This window comes from Thermobia domestica, chromosome 10 (genome assembly GCF_964235325.1).
Source record: "Thermobia domestica chromosome 10, izTheDome1.hap1.1, whole genome shotgun sequence".
In the NCBI taxonomy this organism is placed as follows: domain Eukaryota; kingdom Metazoa; phylum Arthropoda; class Insecta; order Zygentoma; family Lepismatidae; genus Thermobia; species Thermobia domestica.
The window spans coordinates 87756104-87782465 of NC_137463.1; the positions used below are offsets into that span (position 1 = coordinate 87756104).

The 26362-nt window shown below is 34.5% G+C and overlaps 1 protein-coding gene across 1 annotated transcript in view; it reads right to left on the minus strand.

Moving 5' to 3' along the window:
- Positions 1-1483: 1483 nt before the first annotated feature.
- Positions 1484-26362, minus strand: part of Pgk (phosphoglycerate kinase) — a 28999-nt gene continuing 4120 nt past the window's right edge. Inside the window, exons 2-9 of the mRNA XM_081728194.1 lie at positions 17538-17741; positions 15542-15686; positions 13172-13371; positions 11196-11334; positions 9363-9497; positions 7607-7728; positions 4340-4539; positions 1484-1764 (exon numbers count right to left, since the gene is read on the minus strand). Of these exons, the coding sequence (XP_081584320.1) occupies positions 1724-1764; positions 4340-4539; positions 7607-7728; positions 9363-9497; positions 11196-11334; positions 13172-13371; positions 15542-15686; positions 17538-17741 (1186 nt within the window). The 3' untranslated portion in view covers positions 1484-1723. The remainder of the gene's footprint in view (positions 1765-4339; positions 4540-7606; positions 7729-9362; positions 9498-11195; positions 11335-13171; positions 13372-15541; positions 15687-17537; positions 17742-26362) is intronic.

Below are 26362 nucleotides of genomic sequence, written 5' to 3' on the forward strand. Positions count from 1 at the left end.
ATAGGCAACAAAACAAACATTGTTTCACAATAACACTTTCAACGAGCAATGTTTCCTCTCTTACTTTTTTGGAAAAGCAACATTTTTCTTTTACTTATGATACTGGAACAAGACTGGGTTGGAGTTTTCCCGCCTTCCTTTTCCACCTTCTCTAAGAGGATATTCTTTGTGATTGGGGATGGTTAATAAACATAGCAGTTCCAATAACTTGCCTTTTCATCCATTCCTCCAACGAAGATACCGTGCCAGTACACAAACACACGTTTCTTTCGCAACCGTACTAAGGATTTTCAGAGGACATTTGCTAATGAGCTTTATTACCCTTGTAGAGGAAAAAGAATGCCGTTTTCGCTAAACAAAACCGTTTTTGCCGGTTGGTTGCTTCCTAACGCATCTTTTGAGAAGGTTTTGAGAATTTGAAATAAATGAAAAACACATCCCCCAGCAATAATAGGCCTATTATTTAACAGAAATGAATTTCTCCATCCCTCCCAGTAATTCAAAGAGTACTAAATAGAGTATTTTCATATTGAATTTTAGGTACTTACACTCATACATAATGTATTTACTGTATATTACTGCATATAATTACCGTTATGAGAAATTAAATTTCTCTAACCTCTCTGTAACGGACAAAAATTTATGTCCCATTGGTGTCCGTTATTTAGAGGTTTCACTGTATTTGAAATATGTCTGTAAATGTAAACACAACGAAAAATTCTAGCCCGGTAGTAGCATCAGTTAGATCCATCGTTTGATGTTGACAGATGTAACTTTACGATCAATTTTCCATCGGTATTCACATCCTCGATGTGCTCTTTGGAGATCAGAAAATTGATAAAGGCATCCCATAGTATCCTTTTCAGGAATAGCACAAAACTACTGCTGCTGGTTTCTTGTTGAATGATTTTTAATAGTTCAGGTATTTACTGCACCCCTTTCCTCTGTTCTCTACATCGAATTCATGTAAATGAAAATTTTCTGAAAGAAGAAGCCACATACCGATATATCAAACATCGTGCTGTTCTGCCAAACGGTTTGAAAGAAACGTGTATTACTACTGAAATTCGCATCCCCACCCACCAATCCTACGGGGTTGCAACTACAAAAATTAGTTATACCTATAGTGCATCGCAGACGATGAACCAGCTACTTAAAAAAAAATCCTAGCTATTAAGTAATTTCGGGGTACTGCGAGATCTACAGACGGACGTTCCGTTTTAACATAAAAATACCCAACACCATGTTTTAATGCTTCTGTAGAAACTGATACTGATGCCTCTCATAGTTCTGTTTTAAGGCATAATTAGAACCACTGGACTTTGTGACGCACATGTTACAATGGCTTTACTCATCGAAGTATTAATTGGCTTGTAATATTTTAAATGTGCATAAAACCTGTTAATACTTGCTGAAACAAAAAATAAACAGCACTTAAGTAACTTATATAAGAATATAAGGTAACTTACAAAATAAATACTAATTCTGTCTGCTCCTATGAACATTTATTTACATAAATATTGTTTTTTTCCGGGCAGTGGGATGTACTGAATTTTCTATTATTGGTCTCACATGTATGTACAATTAACTCTTACAGTCTTCTAAGTGATAATGCTGATGTATTATATTCACATAATTACACAGCATATGGCGCATAGACAACACATTTTTTTACTCAGAATTCGTACTAACGCAGATGATACACATTCATGTAAGTTTCACATCACGCATCTGAAAGAGCTGCTACTCCAGGTAAAACTTTCCCTGTAAGAAAAATAAAATATATTCTTCGTAACAACGATTCATTTAATTCACACTATGAAATAGATATATTGTATGGTACATCGTATGGTAATTCAAAATGCACGCTTCACATTGTAAAATATTAAGCAATTTCATCTATTTAGGTAAATATATGTTCGCTAAACTTGGCTTTTTCACATAAAGAGGTTATTTATTTTGTAGTTCTCCATTCCACAGTTGTGTACATTAAGTCAGTGGTGACCAATTTATAACATACTATGTAGCAAAACAAAATACGACCCATATTTAGAGGACATTTACTAATTTCATCCCCTCTTTCGGTGAGGTAATGGTTCGCTGAACATGCATAAGTTATACATTTTCAGAATCTTTAATGTATTCTGAGTTTAGGTCAATTACAGTCTGCGGTACGAACAGAAAAATACACACAACTATATGAATTTTCTATTTAAAAAAATAAATAAATAAATAAAATACTTAAAAAGAAAAACGGCAAGGCACCTATGGCTTTACCTTGTAGAATGGTTACCAAACCATAACCTACTTAAATCTTTATATATTAAGAATAATCTCGAGTCAGGTATGTTCAGTGATTTGTATTTCTAGTTTAAATAGACACGAGTATACAGCACAAATTTAACGAGGATAAGACTGGACAAGCGAATTAGAAGCAGATTTGGCGATCAATTAAGTCTCGGTAATAGATGGAATGTGAAGATCAAGTAGACCCAACAAGATACCTGTTAGTTTTTTTTTAAGTAATGTTTCCACCACTCTTTCCGCTCCAAGTAAAGCAACACTGTTTTGGTAATAAGACTTGCAAGCGAAATGAATCGGACTATTTCTGCCGGATGAAATCATCTTGCTTCAGAAAACACAAATGTATTTGATAAAAATATCCATAGTATAGGTAATGGTCAATCTGCAATCCAAGTGCATAAATTAAGTAGTGTCAAAGTTGAAAAACATACTACTTAGCTCCCGTGGACTCAATGACAACAGGTATAGTAGATATTAACATCAAAATTGCAACTTACTTCAGTAAGTGCTTTCCATTATTTGTATCTTTACATTAAACATATGGTACAGAAAACATCAACCAGCATTGAAAGTGTTGAAAAGTTATCCATGATCACCTGTACTTTTATACCATATTCCCGAAATGCATTCTCAATCAACTGACTAATCCCAGCGCAGTACGAGTGATTTAAGAGTCATTTTAGAACGGCTGAGTAATTTTGAAAACAGCTCTCAGCCCTGATTTAGCAGCTTCAAATTTCCATCTATCTGGTCATCCAAGGAACATTTGGCATCGAAAATTCTTAGGCTACATTAAAATGTGTGTATTACCGATAACAGGACAACTTCTTATATTCTGTGGATATAATGCATTGGTATGTTGGTAATAAAATTTATGGCAAATAAACTGATATCACATTGAATAAAAAAGGTTTCTTACTGGTTATAGATAGGGCAAGAGTTTTTCGCAGTAAGAATTTGAAAATTTTGCGTTTCCTTTTTCATATTTCACGATTTGTCGCATTTTCCAAATAAAGTTAAGCATTTTGTAGCTCTTGTGGAGAAGATATTCCCTGACATTTTTACAATTGTCCTTTTTATTCACAGATCACTACAGAAATAAATCACTAATTACCTAAAAAACAAAATACACTGAATATTTCACTTGACATTGTAAATTTCACTAATAGAAAATTATATTTCTTTAATCAAACTGAAGGAAAATCAATAACTAAACTTACTATGAGTATGAAAGTTTACGATGGTTATAGCTATTGCGCAACATGTTCTCTACAGCCGTCTCCGAATCACTCAAAATGCACCGTTCATGCCACGTTCTACCGTTCCATCAGCGGGAAACTGGCGTTTTCAAATTAATAAAAACGCAATTTTAAAATTTCACGTAGTTAGAAATTTCGCGTTTTATCACGCAACAAAAACTAATGAAAATATACATAGAATATCATAATACGTCAAGAAACTGAAAATTATTTAAATCTGACTCATTTTGTTTTATCGCGCATTGCGAAAAACTTGTGCTTCTACATATAGATTTCCCTCTTTATGTTGGAGTGAATGACCTCCACATTTTCACTGCATGTGCGGCAGACATTATCATAGGAAAAATGGACAAAGAAAATAAATTTAAAAGGACACATTACCCTATGAAGAATTAAACAATTATACTCATGTAGAAATGCAAAAGAATTCATTATTGTTGATCAAATAAACAAAATAAATAAATAAATAAAGAAGTAATTGTATTAATGGTGAGAAGAAAAAAGTTCATCAAACTTATAAAGTGAACCTTGTGATCTAAAATGTTTGTAAAATTATGATTCTGATCTTAAAATCTCTATTTTTAGAATTCCACCTTGAATAAATCCTATTCACTAGTTTTTGACAGATTTAGTCTCACTAAAATCATAGCGTTTTTTGGGTTTCTATTGTTTTTTTCAACTTCTATAAATTATAAAATATCCAATGTATAACCATTGGTAACTGTTTAGAGGAATGAATTAAAATGTTACACCTCTCTTACTGCTAGGTAACTTACCTTCTAGAAGTTCTAAGCTTGCTCCTCCACCAGTGCTAACGTGACTGACTTTGTCCTCTGTTCCCCATTTTGCGCAGCACGTTGCTGTATCTCCGCCGCCAATTATTGTTATTGTCCCATTCTGTGTTGCAGCGACTACAGCATCCATGATGGCTTTTGTTCCCTTCGAAAAGTTGGCGAATTCAAATACACCAGCTGGTCTGCAATGAAAATCAAATGATTAAGTAATCTGTTCATTACTGAGCTTACGTAAACTTTTTACGATAATTGTTTGCGTAAACATGTAGCACTACTGAAATTATTTTAAGATGAAGCCACTAATCTCCCAAATTTAGGTAATAAATGCATATGGAATGAAATAATAGGCGGAATTATAAGTGTATAAAACAAGACTGGCCAGGAAAAATCTACCAATTCGGATTGTACATACAGTAGTTTAAGATTCTAATAGAAGGCTAATAGAACGTCAATCGTCAGTTTAACTCAATCTACTTCCATAGGAAATTGAACTCGGGTCTCTCAAAGTCGAGAACATTTAATCATTAGCCTTGACAATGCCCTCACACACCTGTTGGTACTTAAAATGACATGTTACTGTCAGATAATGGCAATGTAGCAGCTAAGGTGGTTCTTATTGTTCGAGTTTTTTGAGAATAATATTAAGTCGTGCTGCTTCCGACCTAAAGTTTTCAATACATTTACAGTAAGCAATATGAGGCAAAAGTACCTTATCAGTTTGAAACGGATGAAGAGAGTAACACTATCTTGAATAGGGGTAACAAATATAACCGTATCTACTACTATATAGTACCATCATGACGGCCATTTTGAAGTATGCCACCTTGGATTAAAGTCCAAAAGTTTTAAGAAGGGGGTCATGTGACCGTTTTGGGGTAGCTTTATATATATATAAACTACACACATTCTGACACTATTTCCAACTTATCTCTAATCAATAGTTATTTCATAATATCTGTACATAACTTGCAGTTGTCTTTCCAAACTTACAACATACCTTTGTGATGTTGTAATACTGTAAATCCATTGAAAACTTGAGGTCGTTTGCAGGACCATTTAATATTATTCAATTGAGCTAATTTTTCTCATGGGTTACTTTGGCCTGATATGGAACTATTTTAGGGGGTACGACTCGAAAATAAGGAATCCCTATAGCACGAAATGTTTTAAATTCAATAACATGTCATACCGCTCTTGAAGATAAAGTGCGCGACAAGAATAAACGACCAAAAATGCCATTAAAACTAATGATGTTTTTGGTCGTTTATTCTTGTCCCGTACTTTTATTATGTTGTTTACAGACCGAAAATCAAAGTTTACTAGTTTATATGAGGTAACGTGGTGAAGTATAGTGTGTGTTTTGGTTATTCATTATTGTTTTGGATGTTTTACACTGTATTATGAAACTGCAATATTATTTGGTTTTCAAACATTTGGTGTATTTTATAAATTTCTATGGTTATTTTAATAAAAGGTTGTATTTCAAGAAACAATACCACTATACTTATCTTAAACCCTGTACGGAACAACCTAAACTTGAATTGGTGAATACAAGCTCAGTTCCTCATAAAGCTAAGTTACTTCAAAAATTATGTTAAATCTGTAATGATTAATTATAATACAAGTACTAATTTATAAATAAAATAAAACAATTTTAAAGAACTGGAAAGGAATATTACAGAGTTAACATATCACTTTTGTAATGAATCTTTTCAATACGTTAATCTGAAAGGAAATTAAACGTAACATATTGCGTTAGCTTTTAAGGGAGAAAAAAAAATTAGGTTTCTAGACAAATTGTTACTGTGCTTCCCTTTGATAGTGATTTCTTGAGTTAAGGTTTACTGGATATCGTGTGTCATGTGAAGAATATTTGAGATACCAAACTCCTAGAGGTGCCAATATCGACCATGTGATTCACTGACAGTTATCACACAGTCATACTGCTTCTTGCATAATACCATAAAATAAGTATCGCTTTTCAGAGAACTCTGGAGACGTAACCACTTGACAGAATGCAACCAAACATGGTAAGAGTACATTTGAGAACATGCAGAAGCGACTGGTGTAAAAAACAAAATTAGTTCCAATTTTCGCCACCAGACGTAATTGTGGCGCTGTACAATGCCAAGTAAGTGCAGCGTGGAAGGAAAACGATACTAAATGCTAAGAAAAACGACGCTAAATGATAAGAAAGGCTGTAATTACCTCTCCTGTGGGTCTCGTGGTATTGATTATCAATGCTATTAATACCCCGTGGTCAGTGGTGGATTTACAGGGAAAGGGAATTTTGAACTGAAGCGTTCCTTTAAAATTCATGGGTATTTTACAAAAACGAAGTTAAATGTTAGTCTTTCCTGTGACCCCTAAAATGCAAGCTCTCTCCAAAATTCTAGGGAAAGAGTAATGTCAAATCTCGCCTCCAGAGGTTATTGTGTTTCTGTTCAGTGTTAAGTACGGTGAATATGGTATGGAAGACAAATGATATTGATATTCAATAAAAGAAAGGCCGTAATTATGGCCCAGTGCGACGCGTGGCATTGATTTGTACTCCTATTAATAACCTCGTGGTGTAGTGATGTGTTATGAGCGATAATGATGATATGGAGTCCTGCCCAAAGGCAGGTCCTTGAGCAAGGAAAATGGATGGTGACTAGTACCGTATGAGATGATGATGGCGTTCTAAGGACGGGACCTACAGGTAACATGGGATCCGACTGACGTGTGTCTTCAGCGGAAATCGAACCCGGGACCCCTTGAACACAAGCCAAAGAGTGTGGGAAGAATAAAAGCAGCAAACCTCGGATCACCATCAATTCACTTTTAGCACATAGTGGCCCTCAAAACCGTATCACTGAAACACATGCAGGCGTGAGTAAGCGCCTGGAGAGGTAATTACAGTCTTTCTTATCATTTAGCGTAACTAGTGTAGTTTTTCTTCCACACTGCACTTACATGGCGTTGTACAGTGCCACAATTACCTCTGGTGGCGAAAATTGGAACTAATTTTGTTTTCTACACCTATCGCTTCTGCATGTTCCCAAATATACTCCTACCAAGTTTGTTTGCATTCTGTCGAGTGGTTACGTCTCCAGTGTTCTCTGAACAGCGATACTTATTTTATGATAACCTGGTAGTTTAATGTATATTTTGGGTTTATCAAAGTTTGATTTCGTCGTCTTTTCTGATATTTAGTATATTTGTTATCACTATTCTTTCGAAATATGTGATTATCCGTGTTCTACTTACCCATTCCAAACGAGTGTTTTCGCTCTGGCTATTGGCTCTTTGAAGTTTGCTATCGTACTTGGGCCAACATCTAATCCCATCCAACCGTCTGGAATTCCAGATTCAACTGTTGCTGATCCAACCTACGTGAAAAGTGTGAAAAAAAAAGTCTTAATAATATAACTTAAAATTAAACGTCAAACAGCATAGAAGCAAAATGACAGTACTATGCAACTCTTATTTTTATACCACTCCCGTTAAAACTTGAGATGTAAATTTTACTTTTATGGACTTACACATGTCTAGTAAGATTTGTAGCTACTTGATAATATTTAATAGGGCATGTCATGCTCCAGGTTGAAAATGAACTTCATGACTAGAAAACTGACGTCTTTACCTTGTTCCATCAGTATACTTGAATAAATAGAGATTAAATTTATCCAATTTTGAGTTACGTACTTTAAAAAAAAAAAAAAAAAAAGACATTGATATTGGTCTCCTGCTTCCTTAAGAATTTTAAAAGGTAACGAACACAATAGATATACATAAAGCAAACTTATTACTTAAGATGAAACGTCCACTTGCACGAAGATAAATTAAAAGACAAGAAAAAGAACTATTACCAAGCATTTTCAAATTGTCTCAAGAAAAAAAAAAAAAAAAAAACTGCATCATATAAACTTGAATTACAAGTAATTACTGATAGATGCTATAGGATAATATATGACTGTTAGGAGTATGTGTGACACTCACGAATATACAATTGATACAGTTCTTATTTTCTTTCATAACGGTGCGTTTTCTTACATATACAGGGGCAACATTTGGAAATGAGAATAACTCACTAAATTTTCACAGCTAAAGAAATGTATTAGGACATAAACACACGTTATTGCACTCCATTTTGATTTACCATGTCGGTTCTTCAAATGACTCCCATCTGTTCCTATGCGCAGTCGCCGGAGTTGTTAGTCAGCTTACTCAGTCAGTAACCACCACGGAATGTTCAACATTGAGCGTTTGTTCTGGAGGTATCCTTCAAGACTGGTGATTCTGAATTGAAATGCAGCGTGTTTTTAATCATTTTCATGTGGCCCGGTATGGACGTGTACGTAGCCGCACTATCCTTCGGCGGGTGTAGTACTTCAGTCTGATAGCATCCGTTGCAAATAGGACACCACCTGGGCTCCTTGGTCACCTTACCTATTCGTATGTGATTATTTCTTGTGGGGCTTCCTAAAATCCAAAGTATACGTGAATAAACCCCGTACATCAGACGACATGAAAGTCCTCACAACAGAGGAAAGAGAAAATTGCCAATTCTAATAGGTAAATGTTGTAATATGCTGTTCACGACTTATTGGAGAGACTCCGAATGTGCAGATGGGGAGTCATTTTTAAGACATGAAGAATGCCGTGGTAAATCAGAATGGCATACAATAACCTGTATTTTTATTCTAATACAGTTCTTAAGCTGTCAAAAAAAAAAAAATCTAAGTTTTACGTCCCACGGATATGCCGGTTAGGCTAAAGGAGACGGTGAAGATGAGAAATGAATGAAATGGTGGAATGAAGAAAGTGGGAGGAAACGGGAGAACCCCGAGAAAACCCACGAGCACGGTGTTTGTCCACCACAAAGTCCACACGGCGCGAGCTGGGATCGAACCAGGAACCCCAAGCACCGGAGGTGAACGCTCTACCACTGAGCCCCCCCGTCTTAAGCTGTCAAAATTTAGTGAGTTATCCTCATTTCAAAACCGTCAAAAGCAGAACCTACCTGAGCATCTTCCGCAAATTTATCTGCTGTCACAAAATCCACAGGAAGATGAAGTTTTACGTTATTCTTCTCAGCTTTTTCCACCAACTTTGCTACGATCTTAGCTCCTTCTTCATCGTATAGTGAATTGCCGATCTGGAAAATGAAGTGAAATCTTAAGTCAAACGTCCAATGCTTATGCCCTATTGGCTAAAGAAGATTTGTGGTAACACAAATGGATGACGACGGAATAAACAGTGGAATGAGTAAGTAAAAGGGTAAAAAAAAAACTTCGAAGGAGAAAAAAAAACCTGAACATATTATTTTGAATTACAAGCTCACGTAATCTGAGAACGAAGCATGGACCTTTCATACTAGAGATGAACGCCTTATCGCTAATCCATATATCCCTTACAAATCTAGAGAACATATCTATTATCTCGTCAGTAACTGTTGAACACATATAATTACATAATCCATAAAAAACTGTCTACCCAAATACCAAGGTACTCAGTTACATACACCATTTGAATCAAGCTATATTAGATAGTCAATTCCATTCCAAATATATAATGTTGAAATCTATTATATGTAGTATACTATTTCAAAAACAATTTTTAAAACACGTGTTTCTTTTCTCATAAGCACTTATCGTCCAATACAGTTAATTTTCAGCTGAAAAATATGAATTTTATAATTCGTGCACTGTGACGAAATGACTCCATTATGCAGGCAGTGTTCGAAAAAAAAAAAGCAGAGGCGGTACGTTTAATTACGATTTTTACTCAACATACCGGCTATCTAAATGTTGAAATGCAGTGAGGGCATGCTGTCTAAAAGATTGCATTTCTATTTACGTAATGACTGAAAATCATTGGAGAACTTGTTTGTAGTAACTTGGGAAGGATATGGAGAAACTTTGAAGCCCCGCCAACAACTTTCTTAAAAAATACTTTAAAAATCCCCTATGTTGTATTATAGAGAATTATACACGAAAATGCTCAATAACAAAATAAAGATATTAATTTCCTGCGGGAAAACTCCCAGTTCCCCACTCGACTGTGGGGTATTCCAACCCCCACACGGTCCGCTCCCGCACAGCAGTTAATCCTTAAATCCGCTCATTCTCAAAACATGACATTTGTATGCATTAATGGAAAAGGATACATACATATGCATAAAAAAGAAACAATTCAATATGGGACATCAAAATATAAAATAGGTAACTTTTTTAAAGACACCTCATTTTAAAAACAAAAGGTAGGAAAAAGATAAGAAAAATGTCGGTGTTGTCAACTCAGAAATTATTTCTACATAAGAAATAAAATCTTTTTATGTGCAAAGTTATTCGTCAATTACTATGTATAAATTTGGATTTATTAAAGATGTTTAGCATCTACTTTTCTGTGAAGGTATTTATCATCTCATTTCCAGTGACGGTATGTTTTAATCATTGACAAACCAGAGACGGCATGCCTTCATCACTGAAAAACCAGAGGTGGTATGGCATACTACCGCATACCGTCTCACTTCGACCACTGATGCTAGGAGTTTGTAACATTTTATTAAGAATCATCCACTCTTTTTCTAATGTTTCTTGTTCAGACACATGCACATAACGTATAAACCTATATTCACTATAATACAGGGATGCAAATAACCACTCGTTATTGGCGAGTGGTTCATCGGTGTGGGCGAGTATTTAATATCATATCGAAGGTAAGTAAATTATTTCTGATGTGGGCTAGTAGCTTTTTTTCTTCTTCTTTCTTGAGCTAGTAAAATGTTGTTTATTTGCATCCCTGCTGTAATAATATTAAGTTATTAGGAAATGTTAAAAGATGGAATACTTACTGGCATTCCTTTAAGTTGTTTCAAAAAGGTGTACGCCATACCACCACCTATTATCATCTCGTTAACTTTGTCCAATAAATTTTCAATTAGTTGTATTTTATCCGCAACTTTGGCACCTCCAAGAATAGCCAGGAAAGGTCTATAAAAGAAAAGCATGTTATGAGCTTTGAAACTATGCATCAAGATTATCATCAAGAGTGTACAAAAGGAATGAAATAAATTCAAGAAACCATCCTTGCAAGAGTCAAGCAGCGTAGGTAAGCCAATTGCATATAAGACAACAAGATTTCTACACATACTGTTACGGAAAGAAACAAGAAAAACTACTAGTCAATATTTTTCGGACGTTACTCAATGTCCAACATTAAAAGCAGAGCAAAGGTTAAAAAAAAATAACGGTAAAAAGCTTTATTACACTGAGGTATGTTAAATAGGAACACAAAAGATTGGATGGTTCGGAGTTTAGCGCCTCCTTCAACATTGAGGTTATATAAGAAATAGATCTTAAGTTTAACGTGGAATTCGAACCACATGACATCTCACTAGAAATCGAAGCCAAATAGATCTCCCACGCTGAAGGTGTGTAAGCTAATCATAAAGCCACGAGGAAGTTCAGGAACTCAACACTATATATATATATATATATATATATATATATATATATATACGATGTCTCAAAAGTCCCCTGATATAGAGTAACTCTTCATTTCTGAGTTACAACAAATTGTAAGAGGAGAAACCGTCTCCAAATATGACGTTTTCAATCTAAAGTGAAGGATTTTTTTATCATCGGACGAGTCGTTTGGGCTGTACACTCTTTACGCGCCCAATGTTAAGGGGGCAGACTACTAAATATTTTTGAAAAGTTAACAAAGTTTCTTTTGCAAGTTTTTCGTAAGTGAAAATAGATAATGAAATGTAACTTACCACAATAATAGATAATAGTATTCTACATCCGAAAATACGAATCGGAAGAATTATCAGTGTTGCCATCCATAGAAATTACAGTGTGTCCAAAATTTGAATTACCTAAAAATCTAGGTTAAGGCAACGACTAGAAAAATGTACTCAACGGACAACATGACAAGTAATCAACTACCGTTGAGTACATTTTTCTAGTCGTTGCCTTAACCTAGATTCAGGATTTTGTTATTTGTATTTTATTAATGGATTTACAATCATGTAAGAGAAAGCGGAATAAATCGCCATTTTTAATGCCTGATTTCAGATGTTGATTCAATGAATACCCACTTGAAGATTAAAAATATGAATGAGACAACGGCACGATACTGGAGACCCAGGTTCGTTGCCCGCCATAATCGCACTTTTTCTCTTCTGTGAATTTCACGAATTCGTAAATTTCCTTTCAATATATTGTTATTATTTTCTTCGTGAAGTATCCCTACTTATTTAATTCATGTTTTAGTCTTGACTAAGTCATGAGGCTAATTTTGATTAAGTGATAAAGATATCTTTTTTTCCTGCACAGCAGAAGAACAAACATGGAAAGTGACAGTTCAAGAAATAATCCAGGAATAATAACAGGCCCGTAGCTTTCCAAGTGCCATGACACACTTTTCAGGTAAACAAACTGACATTAATAGAAAATAGTGCGTAGAGATGTACACCCTACCTGAATTCTCCTTCACTCTGTTCCTATTAAAACCAAAATTAAATGTCCTACTAAAGAAATTGTTTCAAGTATCAACCTTCACCCACACCGAGTAGACAAAGGATGCATATATGCATTTGGAAATTTGTTGTGGGTTTTTCATAAATTAAATATATATACGAGAAACATATATCAATTCCCTTTACATACGCTCTTGCACTTTATTATTGTTATTAGAATCGTATTCCACCTATTGAAGTATGGTATTACAGGAGGCTTTTAAAAAAAAATATTGAGCCCACTACTTCTACAGTAATGTTCTAGTCTAAAATGATCTGATTATCTACAGTGTACACTATTTTACCTTTCAGGATTTTCAAGCGCCTTAGCAAAATATTGCAGTTCTTTCTTTAGTAGGAAACCCGAAGCACGTTGAGCGAATCCTTCACCCATCATTGAACTATGTGCTCGATGGGCTGTTCCAAATGCATCATTTACATATACATCTCCTAATTTCCTCAATGACTCTCGGAATGCTTTAACAGCATCGCCTGATGCTTTCACCTAGAAAAACACAGATCTTAATAATTCTCTCATACATGAGGTAAAATTCTAAACGTTATATGATACTTCAATGAGGGAATAACCAAGTCAATGATGACCGTGTCATTTGAGATTTCAATTAAGAATGAATGTACCTTAAAAAATTTAAGTACACAAAGAATTTAAATCTATTCCCCAAAAATGCCAATAATCGAATTCGAGACTCCATGAAGAAAACATACACGCTCGGTCATTGAGTCCCCGTATTCGAAATACGAATACTGAAGATCAAGTAACATTGAAGATTAACCGTGGCAAAAATAAAATAATGAGAACAAAAAATAAAACTATATGCACGTGTTAATAGAGATTAGTTCTCTGAAATTATTCAAAAATAAATAAATAAATAAAAAATAAAAAAAATAAAGACGAATTATAGAATACAAATAACTAGGAAAGAGTGACAATGTAAGATTAAGCATACGATGAGAATCTAAGGTTTCTTACTACAAGTTTCGGTAGACAAACCACAATCTGTAGTCAAGCTAGACCACAACTGTACAGCATGACGAGAAATCGAATGAAACAGTGTTTCACCACATGGAATCCAAGTATGCGATTAACGTTAAAATTAAAAAAAAACACCTTCCTGTTACGAGATTTTTCAACAGTTAACTTGCGTTCAAGAAACAGTATAAGACAATAGGAATAACTATCTAAAACGTGCTGTACTCTGCAAATCAGAACTACAGGCCATAGCTTGATAACTATGTATGTATGTAGTATTTATCTAGCAAGACTACAAAAAGTATACATTTGCTTAAATTCTCTCTTAAAACGAGGAGGGAGGTCACATTATTATATTAAAGTATGTACTAAGATTACTGTCTTGTACTAATTCGACCAGGACAAAGATAAAATTTAACATGAAATAATTTGTACAGCATTCTCGGCAGGGTGACAACATGATCTCTACAGATAATATTTTTCACAAGTTATTATTAAACTATCCTGTATTGTTCGAAAAGATATCTGAGTAGTCGCGGAATCAAACTGGTCTTTTGAACGCAAGTACTATTACTCGTTACCAGTACTGCTGTCTTATTGTGTTCACTACTTGTTCCTCGAACTTGAACCAATCTCAGGACTTCGACGATCATTTTATAAAGGCAAGACAATATTCTATAGATACTTTGATTGAGAATTTTCTAGCTTCAAACTAGTAAACTTGGAACACTTTCATTTTCGTAAAAATTCTTTACTCACAGAATAGTCCAACGTATTCCAATCATATCACCATCGTCGCAATATTACTAGAATTATCACTGTTCGTATTAGGGTTAAAAAATATCGCTCGGATTTTAACCCTACAAAGGCAAGGTAATACATAAAGTAAGATTGTTTGGTGAATTAGGAATAGTTCCCAGTACCATCAATGCTCGGACAAACCTTGGATCCCACGGTGGTAGAACTCAACGAACGGAGCGGAAAGAAATCATCACTGCATGGACTTCCTTGTCGAAGATTTTAATTGCCGTGGCCGCAATGGTAACCTGACGGCGCAATGACTGAGGAATATAGACATGCATTAGATTAGGTCAGGAATTATATTTCGAGGCATCTATGTCCTTTTAAACTCGTCAAGTATGGAGGATGACCTCTCCCAAGGATCACACCACCCGGGAAAGTGGGAGAGGAAGGAACCAGTCTGGGACCTTTTATGTTAGGAATCATCCTGGCATTTGCCTGGTATGAATAAAGAATAAGGAAGAACTTCATTCAGGATGGCTGGCCTGAAAGGCTTTCACACCTTACCGACCGGGTCTCCACCTAGAATCGAAGAGACCGACTAAAGGAGAGAGTGACTACGCTACGAGTGGCCACAAGAGAGATTAATTTCCCAACCACATTACTGTTGACCTTAGCAACACATGGTTTTGCCTTGTGCTGGAGAAATAAGATCTCTGTGATTCATGAGCATTACCTCGATCGATTTCAATATTTCACTCACGCATTCTAAGGGCTAGATGAGTAAACAGTTTGATTGTCTGGCCAAGTGACAGCAATTCACAATGTACAATACCCCGAACACGGTAGTTTTGTACTCTAGTTTTAAGTCTTTATTATTATATTATTATTATTATTATTCCTTAAATTAAAAGAAAACTGTTACGAGTATTTTAAGACGTACCTTATTTCCTGATTCATCAACACCTTTTCCCTCTTCTTCTACATGAAACCTTAAATTTTCGAGTAAAATAACTGATCCAGGAGTAGGATCTGCACATGCTTTTTCCACATCTGCTCCTACGCAATCATTGAGGAAGGTTACATCCCTACAAATTTACACAAAGAAAACACAACCGTAAATCTCTAGTGTGCATAAGTACATTCTTTACACAAAAAGATTTCAATTCGAGTATTAATACATGTTTACATATGCTATTCTTAAATGATACGTAGAATTTGAATTATTTTCACGTGATAAGAACAATGAAAAAATTAAAATGTTACAGGTCGCTTCAATTATATACAGGATAAATAATTTATAATGAAAAGCTCTTGTAGCTTGTATTTCGAATGAACAGGAGCAAAGTTACAAAGAACTGAAAACCTGACTTGTTTTTTCAAAAGGATTTATTTCGAAAGAAAGAAAAAAAAAAAAAAACATCCAATCACGATTATGGTTTTCAAAAGAAATATAGATTATAATGACATTTACAACAATATATCGCAAACCGTTGTGGAGATCCTCTTTAAAATGACGTACTTGTCGAACATTTTTATAGTTCTTACTTCTTTTGGTTCTCTAACAGCGCAGTAAGTTTCTGGTAGTCGCAAACTTTACCGAAGTTTACCATCATGTCTCCGAAACGGTTTGAGATGTGTACGTCTACTGGAAATTATCTACATACTTATATGAAATAATTAACTCAGCATTTTTTGAAATAGTCAAATTTTCAATCCCTTCCAATTTTGTTCACATTTATTCGAAATACATCATATTATGGTCAAAGTATTCGACACTAAGGTATACGGAAGTACAATGAAACGATTAAGTTAAGTATATTACACTCAAAAATGCATGGGCCATTGACTTTAATCTTTTAAAAATTATTATTTTACTTAAAGTTGCATTATTAAGATCCTGCCACTACATAGCACAGATTAAGGGATGCTAGTTTCAGACTGACATTCGAGTAGTGACCAAGAATAGTCAGAAATACTGCATTTTATGTATTTCATGCAAAATAAATTTGATTTAAATCATCAACCCTGCTGTATGGTAAATCAATTCCATTAGGTTTCAACTGCATTTCTGTACACTAAAAATATATATGTGTGTGTATACATTACCGCTTGTAGTATTTTTAGAATCTGAAAGTAAAACGAAGCTTCGAAATCAGTTGTAATTGCACCCTTAGTAAAAATTAAGTAGGAAAAAATAAACTCTTGTTTACATTTCTTAAATACATGCGGTACTTCAGACCTGTTGGAAATAAGAGAGGTAAGATCGCCCAAATCATCAAATCTGAGTCAGATTACTTGTTTTGGGGGAGTCTACCTCATGAAAATACAAAATCAAATCACGAACTTCCAACATTTTTCGGACAATATCACGGCTAAAATAATAATCAATATCGACACATATATATATATTAAAGTATGTATGTGAACATATGGTGAAACTTGCGAATAATTCAAAGTGAATAAGGGACGCATAATTTTCAGTACATGATGTAAAACCCAGTTTTATTAAATATTATTACTATGTGAAACGCTAGATATATTTGAAACTAGTACACTCCGCTTTACTAAAACATCCTGTAGTAACACAGTAATGAGATAATATATACGTACTATGAACCGAAAGTATTTTTAAAAAATAGTGGTTTTGTTCATTGTAAAGCTTATAAACTTCATATGGTCTGAAGCTGAACATATGCTCTACATGTTAGCGCTTGCGCACTGAGCCAACGCCTCTTTGGAAAATATTAGACTATCGAGTCATAAAAAGAAAGAAGAAAACTAACAAACAGATTTGAATTCAACTTGATTGCAAAATTTTGCTCACATTAACAAGCTGGAGTAAATTATAACTGTAAATAAAAATGAACTTATTATTAAAAATATTATTATCGAAAAATTCATCCAAACGCCAAAGACAAATATGGACATTCACTTACCTACTAAGCAGTTTCTTTAGTTCATCTGCTACTGGTTTCAATGTGTATTTTTCATTTCTCCTTCCATCAGGCCGGCCAAGATGTGACATCAACACCACTGACTTCGCTTGCTTATCCAAAGCATATTTAATTGTATCAAGTGCAGCTACTATACGTTGGTTATTTGTGATAACTCCATCTTTCAACGGGACGTTGAAGTCAACTCTGAAAAATATCATATAATTAAATGTATTGCAATAAACTCAGTTTTGAATGAAGGCTGCTTTATTACATACATTCTCTAAAACTAATTTTGTGTGTTAATAAAACCGTAATGCTTGCTACACCTACACATTCTCTGTATGTCATTCGTTTCGATTTTCACTTCACAATTACATATATTTCCAGTTAACGTGGCATATACATATTCTGTGATACAAGTAAAATAATAATAATTTTAACAACAAAATAAATAATTACCGCAAGGTTCTTTATGAAAGTTAATATTTCAATAGCTGCTTTGTTTCACACTTAATTCAAATCCTAGCTAATATTCGTATTGAAGTTAACTGCAATTGCAGAAACCACACAGTTGAAATATTAGCCTTCATACGTAAGGACATTAAGTTGTCTACCGTATACGTTTGCATAATGTCTGCCCTCGAATTTTACATGTAAGATTTTTGATGAAAAAATACGCCGCACAATGTCCGTACCCTAAAAATCAAGACTTTTTCTGCTTGAAAATATAACTTACGGGTATTGGTATTTTATTTCTTGTTATACAAAATCAGTTACATTTCTCTTTAGTCATGATGAATGATTTTTATCTGCGCAAAAAAGAAAACAAACGTATCGTATATACCTCTAAAGAAAGAAATACTGGTTATACTATTTTTTGGAAAAGTATTGAAAATACCAGAAAACCCTCCCTATGATTTTCATCGACCTGAAGAAAGTACATGATAGAGTGCCGTGGGATCTTATTTGGTGGGCAGTGAAAAAAAAAAAAAAAAAAGAAAAGAAAGAAAGAAGAAAAAAAGTGTTCCGAATGCATACATCTCTATAATGCAAGATATGTATGATGGATGAAGCAAAGAAGTGAGGAGTGCGTACGAAATTACAGAAGAGTTCACAGTTAAAGTGAGACTTCATCACCTATAACATATGATATAACAATGAACATTCAATATTCCACATTGGAAAATCAAAGTTTTATGAACTACGGCCTATGTGTGTGCAATGTGCCAATTTTGAACTTTGTAGAACGGAACCAGGGCGTGACATATGACACCTTGATTGGACACATGAATTCGTTAATAGTTGACGATGTACAACTAGAGACCTGTTTGTTTCAGAAAGTACTGACTGCCCTGGAAAGGGAGAACTCGCCTTACAGACACTTAGTTTGGAAAATATAGTAGTACTCTTTAAAAGTTACATATACAACAAGGATGGAAAATAAAAGTCCATTAAGAACAACCGTTGCCATTGATACCTTCATTAACGAACTTGGGAAATGGCCCTAAAGCACTAACTTACCAACATCTGAAGAAATTGCAACAACAGCGTATTGCGGAAATGAAGAAAGTCGTACAGGCTGCACACCTATATGTAGTACTTCACTATGATTTTGCTGAGAAATGTCTGTGATTCCGCCATAAGAAACACAAGGGTATCACTGAAGTAATGATCAAGTTTCAATATTTTACAGGAATCACATATTTTCAAAACAAGACCTCAAGTGCTGCAGTTATAAGTGATAACAGAGGACGTGACTCAACACATGCATTATTGACAATACGCAAAATTCTTCAACATCTGCAATCACAGGAACTGACGAAGTCGGTTGTGCCAATAGTGTGGTCACAGTGCTGCTAGACATGGAAAAGGGCCTGTTGAAGCATCACGATACAAAACAATCTTTCCAGCCCAAGTGCACTTACAATTCAGGGTGCCGAGGATATTACAATAATGGTGAAGCCATACACATTAACAGCTCTCATCCTATTGCCCAAAGAGAAAGTTGAAGAATTCCACCAGCAGAAAGTAGAAGAATGGACAAACCGAAGTACCTCTGTGGAAGAAATTCAGTAGTCACATGTCGAAATTCACAGCGATGGGCGAATTTATATTGCACGAACTTTAAAGAAGAACGAGAAAAAATAAATGTGCCCAACCAAGATCTCAGGAACGGCAAAATATTCAGATACGCCCCCTACAAAGAAAAATGTTTGTGTCCTGTGTGTATGACTGATTGGTAGCTTGCAGAGGTTATCGATTTCAATTATGAGTTAAATGAAATTGGCCTGAACTCTATGCTACTACATGGACCTGCTGCTGGATACAGTTTTGCACCTGCAAGATACTAACACCAGTGCTCATTTCTAATTTGTGATGTTTTAAAGACTGTGGGTGTCCCAGCCCCTATTGGTTCAATAGGAAGGCATCACGCAATATTAAAAAAAAGATACTGATGCAGTTGAACACATTCTTAGTTCATTGAATTGCTAATTTCAGCTCTAAGGACAGTGAACAGAAGTGGTATGCTTGGGACCTTATCATATGTTTTGGAACTTGTACACATATTTTGGAAGTTTTAAACCAACTGTGTTTGAAAACTGTGCATGTTACTTATCTTCATGCAGAATTAAAATGCCATGTTAAATAAAATTAGAGTTTGATTTCATGAGACTAATATGTGAGAATGTAGTAAGAGAAACGGTTTAATGTACGGCAACATTTCCAATTGTTTATAAATCCTGTTTAAACTCAAAAATGGAAGTTTTCCTTTTCAGGGAATGTAGTACTCTATGATATTAATCAACAGGCACAAGATCAACATTTTTGGAATTGGTGTTTTTGAAAACAAATAAATAAAAATAGAAGGCTACAGCAAATTTTTTTCTTTGCTTGCCTCAATTGATCTGAGCTATGCACCTGATTTTTGTCCTGAATCCTCATTGGTTCACAGCACTTAAGATGGAGGCGTGGTCCTGTAATCCAACAATATAGCAAGGTGGGAAAGGTCTTGCATGCTGGTCTGTGTATCTACCAACCGCACCGAAGTCAAGTCCCGGTCCCGGAGCCCAGGTTAACAAGAGTTCCCATCCTTTATAACCTTGGTGTTGGATAAGGGCGCAAAACACAAAAAAACTTAAAACTCAACATGATTCAAAAGACATTATACAAACATTCAAGTTACAGTAAGAAACTAAGAATTCTAACAGCTCACTGAAGTTTCTATAATAATAACGTTACCGAAAGAACAATTAGTCAGTTCAACTCAAAATTTAGTATCAAACGATACCGGTAGCGAAAGTTCTGGTATTAAGCTATCCCAATCCTATGTAATAAACTGGGAAATAAAAACGCGTTATCATGTCTCGACTTTGACATTGCTCTCTCCCAATATGGAGTCAAAGGTCTGTAAACAAAGATGACGTAAAGGTCATCACGGATCTGTCTGCACGTTACACTTCCACATGTTATAAAGTCCAATTGTCTCTTCCGAGTTACATAATACAAATAAGCTGTTAAGATCACAGAGTCCATACATGACCATTATCTTCTTACTCTCTGTAATCATAAGCCTAAATCCACTTTTTGGTGTAATAATTCTATCTGTCTTTTATGCTTTCATCGCTTACTGAAAGCATAAACAAAACTTTAAAAAAATAATTAAAAAATCCCTGGCACGCAATGTCAAATAGCTTCCCAGACAGCCCTTAACCCACTCAGTATAGGTGCACTTTCGAGGACAAATCACTACAATGACTACACATCATCCCTTACTGTCTCATAACACCTTTAAGGTATAAACGACTTTTCAATTTTATTAGGTATGCTAGCACGAGAGGATTTGTTTCGTAACCAAGCAAGGAGTATGCGAACCGTAGCTAGCAATAACAAGCAGATGTGCGCGAATAACAAATATCGAAGGGACAGTGTTAGTCACTCATTTACAGTGTCAGTTTGTTTGCAAACCGTAGTTTATGATGCTTTGTATTTATCTTCGGACGTTTTTAGTAAGGACGCAAGAATGTTCGTACCCTTTGAAATCCCCTTTTTCTCTACACATTTAGGTTTTGTAACATTCGAAAGGATTCACGTATTCTTCACTTTTCCATACTTGAACTAAGCACCTCAACATCTCGACTCTGTGGTTGAACGATCACCACTGTTGCGAAGGGTCTCATGAACTACGTCTTATTTAGCCTGCCGGACATGTATTCGTGAAACGTTAAAGATAAAAAAATTTCCCTCGGAAATATTATGTGTTTTACTACCCTAAACTACGAATATGTGCGTAATCTTTGTAAGGCCTGAGTAAAGGTGTCACATATAATATGTATGTATAATAATATGTGTGCCACATATATGAATCTTGCAGATAACTGTATCCAAGTGTTTTAATCTATTCGAGAGAAGGCAGGCGAATAATACAGAGGATTAAGGCTGTTGCTACCTCTTCGCTGAGTCGAGTTTTCCCCTATTTAATAACATTGGAACTTTTTTTGTGTTTTTCTCGGTAAGCAATGAACAAATCCTTATAAAAATTTGCATGGAGTCAGGTCGATAATAAAGGATTCGTTATATGAGCTTATAATTTTACAAAAAGCCTCCAATTAAGTTATTCATTCCCCCCTTTTTTTCATGTGAAGATTTGCAACAGTGCGATCTCTGCTTCTCCCTGTTTGTGTTAGCAGCGTGAGGGAAATTCGGGCTAGCCATTTAAAACAGGTTTTTAAACTCTGTCCATATCACATCTGTGGAATGAAATTTTCTAGCCCTCTCGTCTTTTTCGAGGACAGATTTATGGCACTGAGAAGGAGGGGCGCTCTTTATTTTCTTTGCTAAACCTATTGCTTTTAGTATATTCGTCCAGTCTCACTCGGAGTATTTGTGGTTACTTTCAAATGTAGCAAGGTGCCTCTTGCATCTCATGTATTTCAGTCTTACACCTGGTGATTGGTTATACAAATATAAACTAGCAGACGATTGTGATAGCAGATAAATTTCCTGTGTAGGGGCCGCGGTGGCTCAGTGGTAGAGTGTTCATCTCAGGTGCATGGAGTCCTTCGTTTGATCCCAGCTCGCGCTAAGTGAACTTTGTGGTGGACAAACACCGTGTGCATGGGTTTTCTCGGGGTTCTCCTGTTTTCTCCCACTTTCTTCATTTCACCATTTCATTCATTACTTATCATCACCGTCTCCTTTAGCCTAACCGGCATAATTGTGGGACGTAAAACTTACAGATTTCATTTCATTTTCAAATTTTCCTGTGTGAAATAATAATAATAATAATAATAATAATAATAATAATAATAATAATAATAATAATAATAATAATAATAAATAGGAAATTCTTGACACAAGCGATTGTAACGAGCAAGAAATATCAGTACGGCTTGGCACTGGTAATTTAGTTAAAATTTGTGGTCACCACATCGATTCCTCTTTGCCGGTGTTTCCCTGACCAGAGACTGGCCGCGCTGCCGACACCAGTGGGGTTTTCACATTGAAAACACCAGCGCTCTTTGACTTTTGTAACCTCACGGAAACAGGTAAACCAGTGAAGATAGCATTTTGGAATAATTATATATATGTATATGCAGGCCCGTATCCAGGAGGGTCTAGGGGTTTCCCCCTAAATTTTCGTTGGCCCCCCTAAACTTTTCATGGTAGGCTTGCAAATGAACTATAATATGGTGATAAATTATGATATGGTTGGATCGGGCCCCCTAAATTCAGCCGCCCCCCTACATTTTTGGGCTGGCTACCGGCCGGTGTATATATATTTGAAACTGTGAATAGTAGTATAGAATGTTTATGCTAAATAATAGTAATTTCATTTTTACCACATACGAAGGAAACTTAGAAATAAACTTTTTTTGTTACACAAAGGTGTTCTTAGCGTGAATGCTGTCGAATTCTATACCTAATGATGACAGATTTTTCGGTGTTGTTTCGGTATCGTGAGGCAACTGGGAAACTGAAGAAGTGACCACACATTACCCTTCTAACAGAGCACATTTGTAGGAGAAAGTGAAGTGTAATATCAGTGATTCTTTTACTACATAAGAAAACATCTATACATAATGAAATATGTAGTGTTAATGTAGATCCAAACGTCATTTTCTTGATAACGTCTTTTCTTGGTTATTAGTTTTCGAAATATGAATAGGGACTTATTTCTTGGTAACAGGAAATAGGGACTTATTAGTGTTACCTGCTAATAATAACCTTGTAACTTACGCATTCTAAATAAGAAATATTTATTTTCCAGATGGTGAACGCGAAATTTCATCTATAGCTACATATATATAAATAGTACAACACATAAGCTTATTAACAGAGTAATTTTAATTTTATGCATTATTTTTTTCATGCTTCATTTTAAAATATAGGGCTTTTTTTGTTGAGGTACACCAGTTTGTCAATGTCATACATATTAAACTAAAGCATTACCGTATGAGTATAAAAGTATGTGATGGAATACTTTGTTACATCAAGCCACAACATTATGTAAATGAAGTTATTAGAAAAATAATAAACAAGCAGTATAATCAAAATGCTAAATATCACCGAAGCACTATTCACAATTTAAATATCTATGAGCATACTCCAAAATCCCTAGGTAAGTTTCTACATTGGAAAAAAAGCAAACAAAATTCACAAGGCCACGCTAAACATAAATACAGGAAAAGTTAAATAAAAAAATGTTATTAGTAAAATTTATACTCTTCCCCTCCAAAATTATGTCTCAAATCAAGTAAGTAACTTCTTAAATTATACTGGTCTACGACTTTTTAATTTTGTTGATAAGTGGCCAAAGTTACACTCGAAGTATTGACTTCAATCAATACAAATAAATCAAACAAAACATTATCATTTCACATTTATTTATACAATGGGTATGTCATAGTTTTTTTAAAAAAACAATTTTCATTTCATGTATAAATTTTAAAAGAAATAATTCGGTTTCAAATGTTACTTTCACGCAAAAAAGAAAGAAAAATATGCTATGGTAAATTAAAGTGAGATTACAGCGTTACAGTACATAAAAACTATTTTTTGTTATATTATACTATGTACATTGTAAGATCAAACCACAAGTTCTCTAAATGTACACATTCAATTTTAAAGAGTAGTTCAAATAAGATGCTAACGAAATTTTGCGGACAACTCTCGAAACTTATCTAAGAAGCAACTTTAAAAAATTGACAAAAGTTATAGATATACTTCATGAGTGAGTAAAGAAAGAATACAAATATAGATTAAAAAGAGATCTTTTTAAAAAATCTGCAGTTAACAGGAATATAGTTAAACAAATCTAAAAGATTCTATAAAATAGATTTAAACAAATCTTCAATCAGATCAATTGATTTCCTAAATTTTCTTTGTATCGCCTTATATATAAATATAAAAAATACATAAGAACAAGAATTTTAGGAATAATCCAAAAAATGGATCAAAAGATAGCGATCTTGGCTAAGAATTTTAAAAATGATCCAAAAAGTGCATAAAAAGATTGCGATCTTGCCAATAATTAGTTTTTGATCAGGGGCCACAAAAGTTAGCAACGGTTTCTAAATCAAGTTTTCGTATTTTTTACGGAATAAGCACATCATACTGAGTAAATTGTTAGTTTGGGTTTGGCTACACTACCTGTAGTTCTCCAGATATAAGGCATACAAGAAAATGTTTGATTGTATGAAATATATTGGATTTTTTGGATCAGGGCTCACTAAATTTTTGAATGGGCCCTAAATCGAGTTTTCGTATTTTTTGCGGAATAAGCACATCATGCGGACTAAATTGTTACTTTTGGTTTGGCTATACTATATGTAGTTCTCAAAATATGGGACGTACAAGAAAATGTTTGAATGGATGAAATATATTGAATTTTTTTGGTTCAGGGCCCACAAATTTTTTGAATGGCAGCTCAATCTTTTTTTTTTTTTTTTTTTTTTTTTTTTTTACGGAATAAGCACATTATACTGAGTAAATTGTTAGTTTTGGTTTGGCCACACACTTTGCAATTGTCAAAATATGGGGCGTACAAGAAAATTTTTGATTGAATGTAATATTTTGAATTTTGTGAATCAGGGCCCACAAAATTTTTGAACGGTCCTTAAATCGAGTTTTTGTATTTTTTACGCAATAAGCACATCATACTAAGTTAAGTTTGGGTACGCTATATGTAGTTCTCGAGATATAAGGCGTACAAGAAAAATATATTTTTGTCTGAAATATATTGGATCTTTTGATCCAATAGGGTCTAAATGTATCCAATATATATTGGTGTTGTTGTCCATTATTATGTTTGATCTAAATCTATAGTTGACTGGTAATATGTACTATTTTGAGCACTATTTGTTGTTACAAACGATACACTTTATTTTAAATTGAAATATAATAAATAAAATACAAATAATTCTCTTAGCAAGATACGTCACTATAAAAGTAGCTTTTCTTTTACCAGTATAGAAGTTTATTATAAATACCTCATATGTAGATAAAATGAGCACTGGAGTCAAGAAAGGTATGTCTCTTCATGTTTTGAAAAATGTAATAATAATAATAATAATAATAATAATAAAGTGACATTCGCTTTCGTATACATTAACAGTATCTTTATTCAATAGAGACAGTTCGCTTCTAATTCCTTATAACTGTCTATACTTGACGGGGGGAAAAGCTAATGTAAAGAAGAATGGATCTGTTCTCGCTGTGTTTATTTTTTTCTGCTTTCAGCAAAGAAAACGTACTCCAACGCTTCCTCACTGAAATGCCATAAATATGTCATTGTTGAAATGGTCCCCTCACAGCTGTGGACAATG